The sequence below is a fragment of the Mobula hypostoma genome, chromosome 3 (genome assembly GCF_963921235.1).
Source record: "Mobula hypostoma chromosome 3, sMobHyp1.1, whole genome shotgun sequence".
NCBI lineage: Eukaryota > Metazoa > Chordata > Chondrichthyes > Myliobatiformes > Myliobatidae > Mobula > Mobula hypostoma.
This window is the reverse complement of record NC_086099.1, coordinates 228,405,009-228,417,356: the sequence shown is the minus strand read 5'-3', so window position 1 is coordinate 228,417,356 and position 12,348 is coordinate 228,405,009. Positions and strand designations below refer to the sequence as shown.

Below are 12,348 nucleotides of genomic sequence, written 5' to 3'. Positions count from 1 at the left end.
CCAGCACACAGGACACCTTCAAAAGTGATGCCTCAGAAAGGTGGCATCCATCATTAAGGACCCCCGTCACCCAGCACATTCCTCTCTCTCATGACTGCCATATGGGAGGAAGTGCCACCTGCCTGAGCCTGAAGACACAGACTCAATGTTTTAGGAACAGCTTCTTCCCCTCTGCCACCAGATTTATGAACCCATGGACACTACCTCACCCCTCCCCTCTTTTTCACTACTTTTTAATTTAATTTTTAAAAATCTTATTGTAATTGATAGTTTATTATTATTACTATGTATTGCAACATTCTGCAAAACAACAATCCTATTGGCCCTTTCTAGTGAATCCCTCTTTGCTGATTGGTCGCTCTGCAACTCAGAACAACTGCCCGGGAAACTCTGCCTTTGAAATCTCGGTCGCCGCCCTGATTAAAAAGTAGCTCCTTTCACTCACCCCTGCCTGGTGTGGGTTGTCCAGCTCAAAGGAAACTGGTTTGAAGCTTTGCTTTTTAAATCAGAAACTGCGGCTGGATGCACTTCCAGCAGTTCTTGTGCATTTTTTTTTCCTGCAGCAGTGGTTTGCCATTGCCTTCTTCTGGGCAGTGTCTTTACAAGAGGGGTGGCCCCATCCATTATCAATACTCTTCAGAGATTGTCTGCCTGGTGTCCATGGTCACATCACCAGGATTTGTGATCTGCACCAGCTGCTCGTATGGCCACCCACCACCTGCTCCCATGGCTTCACCTAACCATGATTTTTTTTTTGGGGGGGGGAGCAGCTAAGCAGGTGCTACACCTTGCCCAAAAGTGACCTGCAGGCCAGCGGAGGGAAGGAGTGCCTTACACCTCCTTTAGTAGAGACATATGTCCATCCCGTATCCATCATTAAGGACCCCCATCACCCAGGACAGGCCCTCTTCTCATTACTACCATCTGGCAGGAGGTACAGGAGCCTGAAGACACACACTCAGCATTTTAGGAACAGCTTCTTCCCCTCCACCATCAGATTTTCAAAACGGCCCACAAACCCATGAAAACCACTTTGCTGTTCTTCAGCCTATCTGTCTGTCACTGTAACGCAGTGATTTTTTTTCTGTATTGCGCCGCACTGTTGTCACAAAACTACGTTCATGATGGATGTCAGTGACAATAAATCTGATTCTGATTTTGAGCGGATTGATGACTTCAGGAAGTTAGTGGAGTGTTGAAATGCACCGAGGCATCGGTGGAAAGTAAGAAGCTCAGACAGTAGGGGTCTCAGCTCAATACATCAGAGGCACATCCCTCCCCACCGTCGGGAGTATCTACAGGAGGCACAGCCTCAATCATCAAAGATCCCACCACCTGGGCCATGCCAGCTTCGTGCAGCTGCGATCGGGGAGGAGGTACAATTCCCACACCACCAGGTTCCAGAACAACCACTTCCCTTCAACCGTTGTTCTTGAACCAACCGGCATAACCCCAGCCACAGCAATTCAGCAATACTATGATCACTTTGTACAGAAATGGACTTTTGTTCTAATTGTATTCCTTGTTGGAAAAACTGGGTATAATTTATATATTTTTTTCTCTTTCCCGTGAGTGCTGTACGTCGGATGCTGTGTTCCCCTGGTACTGCAGCCAGTAAGTTTTCAATGCATCGTGACATTTATGGATTTCTGGTGATGATGATAAACCTGACTCTGACTTTGACAGCTATCATGGGCTGAATAAATGTAAAACTGAAAATAAAAGAGAACTTTGGATGCGGGAAATCTGAAATGAGAACAGTCGCTCATGGTAAGCAATCAGTTAACGCAAACATGACCCATCCCACTGCAGCAACGGATCTGGCAGGGGGGAATTTCTGTCCGGGCCGGCTGTTGTTACCCGGTCGGTAGAAGACAGCGTACGAACAGCAGCGGAAGGGAGTCACAGCTGAGAGAGTCCGGCGGAGGGCCGGGTCGGCGATGGCGTCGAGCGATGTGCGGGGCGTCGGGGCGGCGGCGGTGCTGATGGAGCGCCCGGCCCCGGCACCGGCACAGCAGGCCACCGTGCTCATGTCGTGCCGGGTGTCGGAGGGAGGTGGCGGGCAGAACTCGGCGCTCCGTCTGCAGCTGAGCATGGAGCGGCCCGGGGAGTTCCGGCTGGGAGTGCGACACGGCGGCGGGCGGAGCCTGGTGAGGGAGCGCGGCGCGGAGATGGGCGGAGCCTGGTGAGGGAGCGCGGCGCGGAGATGGGAGGAGCCTTGGTGAGGGAGCGCGGCGACGGGCGGAGCCTGGTGAGGGAGCGCCCGGGGTGAGGGAGCGCGGAGACGGTCGTGCCTGGTGAGGGAGCGCCCTGCGGCGAGGAAATGTAGCATGGCTGCGGGCGGAACCTGGAGCACGGCAGAGAGGCTGGCGGAGCCTGGTGAGAGAGCGCAGATTGAAGGCGAATGGAACCTGTTGAAGGAGGCCCTGAGGGTGAGGGATCGCGGCACAGATGGGAGGAGCCCGGTGAGGGAGTGTGGCACAGAGGCGGGTGAATCCTTGTGAAGGAGCATGTGGGGGTGAGGGAACACAGCGTGGAGGACGGGGGGAGCCTCGTCAGGTAGTGTGGCATGGCAGTAGGCGAGCAGCCAGTGCTCGATGAAGGAATGTTTGATGTGAGTGACTGAGACACGGCCATGGGTGGGCCAGTTGGAGACTGGTGAGGGAGCATCCCATGGTGGGTGGGTGGGTGGGGGGGGTGTGCATAGCATATTCCATAGCATATGAGTGGCCTTCGAGAGAGTGCCCAGGGACTGCGGGCACATTAGCCAGATGAGGGAGCACCCCACTAGGGGAGGAGTGAACGATGGCCCCAACAGGTCAGGGGCTACGAGGGAGTGCCCCACTAGGTGGGTGCCGAGGGAACAGAGATACAGAGTGGATGGTGATTGGGCAGTGAGAGAATTCCATAAACTGTGCCCAAATGTGATCTCTTGATAGGGTTGGACCATAAATGCAGAAATACATAGGACACATTTGAAGGGAGCTGTAATTGTCACTGGAGATTTTCATCTACACGTGCAATGGATGAGAGAGACTGCCAAGGGTTATCAGAGGAGGATCTGTGGAGTGTACGAAGGAACCTAAGGGCTATGTGGCTTTATTTATCATGTGTACATTGGAGTTTCCAGTGAAGAATTGAGGGGCCGAATGGCCTAATCTGCTCCTGTATCTTGTAGTCTGTGGAAATGCATCACTTGCGTCTGGGAATGTGCTGACGCAGCTGGCAAGTGTCACCGTCCGTCTGGCAACTACATAGCATTCCCACAGCTCACTAACCCTAACCCGTCTGTCCGGCAACTACATAGCGTTCCCACAGCTCACTAACCCTAACCCGTCTGTCTGGCAACTACATAGCATTCCCACAGCTCACTAACCCTAACCCGTCTGTCCGGCAACTACATAACATTCCCACAGCTCACTAACCCTAACCCGTCTGTCCGGCAACTGCATAGCATTCCCACAGCTCACTAACCCTAACCCGTACGTCTTTAGGAATGTGGGAGGGAACCAGAGCACCCAGAGGAAACCCACACAGTTATGCAGAGAACAGTGATGGGAATCGAGACACCAATTGGTGATGGCGCTAACTGCTGGAAGGATTAATAGGAATGTTTTGATCCCCTAGGACAGGGGTTCCCAACCTGTGATCCATGGACCCCTTGGTTAACAGTGGGAGTCCTTGCTATAAAAGTGGCTGGGAGCCCCTGCCCTAAGAGAATACGATGGAATTCCAGATGTGATTTGAGAGTGAACACCACAGGACTAAAACCTCTGTCTTCTACTTAATTTTTTAATGTCTTAACTTCTAGATGTGTAGTGGAGAGTATGTTGACTGGCTGGATCACAGCCTGGTATGGAAACACCAATGCCTTTGAATGGAAAATCCTACAAAATGTAGTGGATACAGCCCTCCCCACCACTGAGCAGATCTACATGGAATGCTGTTGCAAGAAAGCAGCATCCATCATCAGAGACCCCCACCACCCAGGGCATGCTCTCTTCTCACTGCTGCCATCAGGAAGGAGGTACAGGAACCTCAGGACTTGCACCACCAGGTTCAGGAACAGTTATCACATGGGATCTTAGAACAATGAGGCCAGTGAATTAATGACAGTATATACAGAAACATTAAATAACTTTTTGTACACTAGTCTTTACTATGAGGGACACAGCAACTATCTCTAGGGATCAGATAGGCTCATTGTTCCAATAGAAGTGGTAGATGCAGGCTCAATTGTAACATTAAGAGAAGTTTGGATAAATACATTGATGTGAGGGATACAAAGGGCTTTGGTCCAGTTGGGACTAGGCAGAATAACAGTTCAGCATGGACTAGATGGGCTGAAAGGCCTGTTTCTGACTGTAGTTCTCTATGAGCAATGATGCGGCCAGGACCTGAGAGGCGGGAAAAGCTTGAATAGCTTCGGACTTTATTCCCTGGAGTGCAGGAGAACGAGGGGAGATTCGATAGAAGCATACAAAATTATGAAGGGTATAGATAGGGTAAATGCAAACAGAGTTTTTCCACTGAGGTTGGGTGAGACTACAATTAGAGGTCATGGGTTAAGGGTGAAAGGTGAAATATTTAAGGGGAACATGAGGAGAAACTCCTTCACTCAGTGGGTGGTGAGACTGGAATGAGCTGCCAGAGGAAGTGGTGGATACGAGTTGATTTCAACACTTAAGAGAAAATTGGATGATTACATGGATGGGAGGGGAATGGAGGGATATGGCCTGGGTGCTGGCTGATGAATCTAAGGAGAAGATCTGTTCGGCATGGACTAGATGGGCTGAAGGGGCTGTTTCTATTGCTGTACTGTTCCATGACACTCTTTTAAAAATTCAAAGTAAATTCATTATGAAAGTACAAATATATCACCATATACAATCCTGAGATTTGTTTTCTTGCGGCATATGCAATAAATCTATAGAATAACCGTAACAGGATGAGTGAAAGACCACCTGACTAGGGCATTCAACCGGAGTGCAGAAGGCACAAAACTGTGCAAATACAAAAAATAAATACAAATAAATAAACAAAAATACTGAGAACATGAACTGAAAAGCCCCTGAAAGTGAGTCCATTAGTGGTGGGAACATTGTAACGATGAAACAAGTGAAGTTACCCCCTTTTGTTCAAGAGCCTGACGGTTGAGGGGTAATAACTGCTCCTGAACCTGGTGGTGTGAGTCCTGAGGCTCCTGTACCTCCCTCCTGATGGCGGCAGTGAGATGAGAGCATGACCTGGGTGGTGGGGGTCCCTGATGACGGACGCTGCTATCCTGCGACAGCATTTCATGTAGATGTGCTCAATGGTTGGGAGGGCTTTACCTGTGATAGACCAAGCCATATCCACTGCTTTTTGCAGGATTTCCTGTTCAAGGCCATTGGTGGTTCCATACCAGGAATATATTCTCCACGACACATCTGTAGAAGTTTGTAAAAGTTTTAGAAGTCTCGCCAAGTTTCCTCAAATTCCTAAGGAAGTAGAAGTGCTGCCATGCTTTTTGCAATTGTATTTACATGCCGAGCCCAGGACAGGTCCTCTGAGACAGTGACGCCTGAAATTCCATGACACATGCCGCTGATAATAAACCTGATTCTGAATTTAAAAGTTGCTGACCCTCTCCACCTCTGATCCTCCATGAGCACTGACTCATGGATCTCCGCTTTCCTCCTCCAGAAGTCTATGATTAGTTCCTTGGTCTTGCTGACATTGAGTAAGAGGTAGTTATTACAACACCACTCTGCTGGATTTTTAGTCTCCCTCCTATCTGCTGATTCATCACCACCTTTGATTCGGCCTGCAACAGTTGTGTCGTTAGCAATCTTGAATATGGCATCAGAGCTGCGCTTACATACTAAGATGGAACTTGCAAATATTCCAATCGCAAGAGATACCAGAGAATTAAACAAATCACCAGAACACGATAGCTGAAGAAGGAAGAGGACCCCTCTTATCAGTGGCCAGTCCGGACATCGGGAGTTTGGAGAGGAGGGGACTTAAGTCAGGTCCACTGTCCGGCGGGGGGGGGGGGAGGCAGCAGCGGGCCGATACAGTGAATAAGAGCATTGACCAGTGACCGATTGGCATTTGGGATTGATTAGCAAGAGCAAATTAAAGGAGGGCGGGGCAAGTGCAGTGGCTGTCGTCGGAGTGGACAGAGTCAGAGTGGTGATCTTGAGACTTCAGCTCTTCGAGGCTTCAAGGAAGAGAAGCTTCAGTCAGAGGAGGCAAAGGATAGAAAACCTCAAGTTTTTTCATTCTCTTCTTTGTATCTGCTCAGCTAGGACAATAGGGTTGACAGGCAGGGTAGTGAAATGCTCCTCTTTTGCGGGATGTGGGAAGGCAGGCAAACCTCCAGTGTCCCTGACGACTGCACCTGTGAGAAGTGCATCGGGCTGCAGCTTCTGACAAACCACGGTAAGGAGTTGGAACTGAACTGGATGCACTCCGGGTCATTCAGGAAGCTGAGGGGGTGATAGACAGGACGTTTAGAGAGGTAGTTACAACTAAGGTGCAGGACACAGGAAACTGGGTGACAGTCTTCACTGTGGAAGACACTAACAGTATGGTGGAAGTTCCAGGTGTCGGGGCATGAAGTGTGTGAAGTTACCATAACCAGAGAGAAGATTCTTGGGAAACTGAAAGGTCTGAAGGTAGATAAGTCACCTGGACCAGATGGTGTACACCCCAGGGTTCTGAAAGAGGTGGGTAAAGAGATTGTGGAGGCATTAGTGATGATCTTTCAAGAATCACTAGTTTTTGGAATGTTGCAATTTTGGAAAATTGCAAACATCACTCCACACTTCAGGAAGGGAGAGAGGCAGAAGAAAGGAAACTATAGGCCAGTTACTCTGACCTCAGTGGTTGCAAAGATGTTGGAGTCGATTATTAAGAATGAGATCTCAGGGTACTTAGAGGCACATGATAAAATAGGCTGTAGTCAGCATGGTTTCTTCAAGGTAAAATCTTGCCTGACAAATCTGTTGGGATTCTTTGAGGAAATAACAAGCAAGATTGACAAAGGAGCATCGGTTGATGTTGTGCACTTGGGTTTTCAGAAGGTCTTTGACAAGGTGCTGCACATGAGGTTGCTTAACAAGCTACGAGCTCATGGAAAGCTCAGGAAAATTCTAGCATGGATAACGCAGTGGCTGATTGGCAGGAGGCAAAGAGTGGGAATAAAGGGAGCCTTTGCTGGCTGGCTGCCGGTGACTTGTGGTGTTCCACAGGGGTCTGTGTTGGGACTGACACTTTTTACATTATATGTCAATGATTTAGATGATGGAATTGATGGCTTTGTTGTAAAGTTGGCAGATGATATAAAGAGGTGGAAGGGCGGGTAGTTTTGGGGAAGTAGGCTACAGAGCGACTTAGACAGATTAGGAGAATAGGCAAAGAAATAGCAGATGGAATAGAGTATCAGGAAATGTATGGGCTGAGAGGAAAATGGTCAGCCATGATGAAATGGTGGAACAGACTCGTTGGGTCAGATGGCTTAATTCTGCTCCCAGAACTTGTGGTCTAAGTAGAGATGTCCACCTCTCTCAGTGGAAATGTGAGCAGTTTCAAACTCCTGGGAGTGCACATCACGCACAACCTCTCATGGTCCCAGAACAGTTCCGACACAGTCAAAAAAACTCACCAATGTCTCTTACTTTCTGATGGACTTTGCACATCCGTACTCACATCCTCCTACCGGTGTGCAGTACAGAGCGTCCTAACGTGCTGCGTGAGACAGAAACCATGTGGTGGATAGGAAAGCTCGACAGCAGGTTGTGCAGACTGCCGAACACATCCCTGGCACCGGCCTGCATCCATACAGACAGCGGCAAAGCAGTGGAGAAACAACAAACTGTCCAGAGATTGTCAACTGAAGAGATTCTGCACATGCTGGGAATTTTGAACAATGTTCACACAATGCTGGAGGAACTCAGCAGGTCATGCCTCTCCCCACCCTCTTATTCTGGCTTCTGCTACCTTCCTTTCCAGTCCTGATGAAGGCGCTTGGCTTGGCACATCGATTGTTAATCGAATTGACTATTATTCCCCTTCCAAGACTGTACCTGAGCTGTTGAGTTCCTCCAGCATTTTGTGTGTGTTGCTCTGGATTTCCAGACAGCGGAGTTTAATTGCCATCACAGCAACTGGGATTACAAAGAACATTTATTGTTTTTGTAAATATGACGTAATAACCACATTTAGTTCACTGGCGTCCTAAGGCAAGGTCACCTAGAGGAGCTGGCTCCAGGCCAGCCGATTGCACTGGTTGTGACATGTGTTAGAAACATCAACCCCTATTCTGACCAATTTTTATAGGAGCATCGTCGAGAGTCTCCTGACCAGCTGTGTCTCTGTCTGATACTGGGAACTTGCAAGGCATCTGACCACAAGTCCCTACAAAGGATTGTGAGAACTGTTGAGAGGATCATCGGGGTCTCCCTGAGGCCCATCAGAGATATTTATCAGGAGTGCTGCATACATAGGGTGTTTGCCCGCTTAGTCTGTTACAACACACACCCAACAGCACCTGCTTCCAGGGTTTAGATGCTGTTAAGTCTCTGGAATAGCCGGCACGGCCCCTTTCAGGATTCAGGACTATTCCGCTAAATGGTAGTCATGTTTTGGGCACCAAGAATTGGGTATTTAAAGAGCACCTGTACTGAGGTTTGGTGCTGAATTGTATGTTGTACTAGTGATTTCGCCCAGTGTTTGTGTTGAGCTCAGTTCTCAATCCTAGCCTCAGATACTCCAGCATGTATGTCCAAACTGTCCCTGTCAAGGATTCTCGTCACATAGTTAGGCAAGAGGTACCGTAGCGTTAGGGCAAGGACTTTTAGGATGGGAAACAACTTCCTCTTTCAAGCCATAAGACTATGGAACTCCCTGCCACCACCCAGGTCTCATCATGTGTGAAGCACCAGCAGCATTGTACTATTTACTTTTTTAACTTGTGTCGTAACTGCACCTTATTACCACAAACCAATTAACAAGTAATATTACATGATGTGTTGTGTTTGAGTTATATGTACCTTGGTCCAGAGGAACATTGTTTTGTTTGGTGGTATATATGTGCACGGTTGAATGGCAATAAACTGATCTTGAACTTGAACCTTCTCAAGGATAGTCAGGATGATAAATACTGGTTGTGCCAGTGATGCCCAGATCTTAAAAAAAGTAATTAAAAAAGAATCAGGGTAGGACTTACACAATGAACAGCAGGGCGCTGAGGAGTGCGGAGGAACAGAGGGATCCATAGTTCCTTGAAGGTGGCGTCACAGGTATATAGGGACGTACAGAGAACTTTGGCACATTGACCTTTATAAATCAAGAGTACTGAGTGCAGGAGCTGGGATGGTACGTTATAGTTGTATAAGATGTTGATGAGGCCTAGTTCTGTTCACCCAGCCATAGGAAAGATATCAATAAAATTAAAACAGTGCAGAGAAAATTTACAAGCATGTTGCCAGGACTTGAGGGCCTCAGTTATAGGGAAAGGTTGATAGGTTTGGACTTCATTACTGGAGATTTAAGAGAATGAAGGAGATACAAAATTATGAGGGGTATAGATAGGATAAATGCAAGCAGGCGTTTTCCACTGAGGTTGGGTGCGATTAGAACTAGAGGTCATGGGTTTGAGGGTGAAAGGTGAAATGTTTAAGGTGAACATGAGGGGAACCTTGTTCACTCAGAGGGTGGTGAGAGTGTGGAACGAGCTGCCAGCAGAAGTGGTGGATGCAGGTTTGATTTCAACATTTAAGAGAAGTTCGGATAAATATGTGGATGGGAGGGGAATGGAGGGCTGTAGGCTAAAGGGCCTGTTTCTGTGCCGTAGTGTTCTATAATTCTATATTTCCATGCTCTTTCATGAAAAGTTGGAAAATAACGGAAGTTGCATAAATCACTCCATGTGGTAACACTCACAACACGCTGGAGGAACTCAGCAGGTCGGGCAGCATCCGTGGAAAAGATCGGTCGACGTTTCGGGCCGGAACCCTTCGTCAGCACCGAAACCTCGACCGGTCTTTTCCATAGATGCTGCCCGACCTGCTGAGTTCCTCCAGCTTGTTGTGAGTGTTGCTTTGACCCCAGCATCTGCAGATTTTGTGTTTACTCCATGTGGCAAGATCTGCTACTCTGTTTCCTCATTGTGTCCTGTGGACAATCCCTTCTACATCTTTGGCATTAAGTATAAAGCAGTTCCCTTGAATTCTAGCCCCCTGCCCTGGAAATATTTTGGTCTGCGTCAACCCTTCAGGATGCCTTGTACTTCTGTCATAATCAGAAACTATCTTAAGATTTAATCTTCCTTAATACTTCCAGACTGAGGAAGCTTATTACCTGAAAGTTGTTTCTGTGAAGATCTTCATTATGTTTATAGCAGGGCTTGGGATAATTCTCATTTTATTAATGTGCCATATCTGAATAAACATTGAATCTGTTTCTGTTACTTGGAGGAGTGTCCTTCTGGGATATGTCTTTATCTGGGTGGCAAAGTGTCTAATTTTTTTGAAAATGAGGCTTTATAAGACATTAGTCAGACAACTCTTAGAGTATTGTAAGCAGTTTTGGGCCCCTTATTTGAGAAAAGATGTGCTGGCTTTGGAGAGAGTCCAGAAGAGGTTAATGAGAATGGTCCCAGGGACAAGGGGATTAATATATGGGGAACATTTGATGGCTCTGGCCCTGTACTCACTGGAGTTCAGAAGGCGGAGGGATCTCATTGAAACCTATTTAAAGGCATAGACAAAGTGGATGTGGAGAGGATGTTTCCAATAGTGAGGAGTCTGGGACCAGAGGGCACAGCCTCAGAATAGAGCAGGAGTTCCCAACTTTTTTGTGGACCCCTCCCGTTAGCTGAGGGATCTGTGGACCCCAAGTTGGGAACGTCAGAGAGCATCGAAGGTTATGGGGAGAAGGCAGGAGAATAGGGTTGAGAGGGATTATAAATCAGCCATGATGGAATGGCGGAAGAGATTCGATGGAACGAATGGGTTAATTCTGCTCCTGTGTCGTATGGTATGATGGTCTTCTGTAAGGAGACATGAGAAAACCATATGGACCGTTCCTCCAAAGTAGTCCTTTGAACCTAGACTTCTAAACACTTCCTAAATATTTGAAAGTAAGTGTATTATCAAAGTATGTAATTAAATACTTACAGCAAGAGTACATACACTCAGTGGCCACCTGTATACCGGCTCGTTAATGCAAAGATCTAATCAGCCATCAACAACTCAGTGCAGAAAAGCACGCAGACATGGTCAAGAGGCTCAGTTGTTGTTCAGACCAAACTTCAGAATGGGGAAGAAATGTGATCTAAGTGACTTTGACTGTAATGGAGTGATTATTGGTGCCACACAGGGTGGTTAAAAAAGAGAAAAGTAAGGGTTGAGTGCAGAAAAGTCAAGTGCAAAAGAGACAAAGATCACTAGATTTTAAAGGCACAATGAGTGTAAGGGCACTTTGTCTGAATACCGATATTATTCCTAGCAACTTCAGTGAACTTGGCACAAATCAGTACAAAGGGGTATGATTTAGTGGCCATTACAGAAACGTGGTTGCAGGGTGGAGAGGATTGGAAGTTAAATATCCAAGGATATCAGGTAATACAGAAGGATACGCAGGAAGGTAAGGGAGGTGGGGTAGTGCTCTTAATTAAAGATGAGATCAGGGTGATAGTGAGAGATGATATAAGATCTAAGGAGCAGAATGTTGAATCCATCGGGGTAGAGATTAGGAATAGTAAAGGGAAAAAAAAAATCACTGGTGGGAGTTGTCTATCGGCCACCGAATAATAACATTACAGTGACACAGACAATAAACAGAGAAATATCTGAGGCATGTAAGAATGGAGCAGCAGTTATCGTGGGGGACTTTAACTTGCACATAGATTGGATGAATCAAGTTGGCCAAGGCAGTCTTGAGGAGCACTTCAGAGAAAGCATCTGTGATAGCTTTTTTTGAACAGCATGTTACTGAACCTACAAGGGAATGTGCTATCTTAGATCTGGTCTTGTGCAATGAGACAGGTAAAATTAGTAATCTTGTAGTTAGGGATCCTCTTGGAAAGGGGTGATCATAGTATGATTGAATTTCTCATAGAAATGGAGGGTGCAATAGTCCATTCTAAAATCAGTGTATTATGTCTCATCAAAGGAGACTACAATGGGATGAGGGAGGATTTGGCCAGTGTAGACTGGTTATATGGTGGGACAGTTGAGGAACAGTGGAAGACTTTCAAAAAGATTTTTCACAGTGCTCAACAAAAGTAGATTCCAGTTAAAAGCAAGGACAGTAAGGGTGGGGAGAGCCAGTCTTGGATAACTAAGGAAATAAAAGACA

At 47.1% G+C, this 12,348-nt stretch overlaps 1 protein-coding gene across 5 annotated transcripts in view; it reads left to right on the top strand.

The window, feature by feature from the left end:
• Positions 1-1,890: 1,890 nt before the first annotated feature.
• The window catches only part of shrprbck1r (sharpin and rbck1 related), an 82,718-nt gene continuing 72,260 nt past the window's right edge, over positions 1,891-12,348 (top strand). For 3 of the 5 annotated variants that reach the window (XM_063044688.1, XM_063044687.1, XM_063044686.1), the window contains exon 1: positions 1,891-2,150. In XM_063044688.1, coding sequence (XP_062900758.1) covers positions 1,941-2,150 — 210 coding nt within the window. In that variant the 5' untranslated portion in view covers positions 1,891-1,940. The other 2 variants (XM_063044690.1, XM_063044689.1) reach the window with 2 other exon arrangements.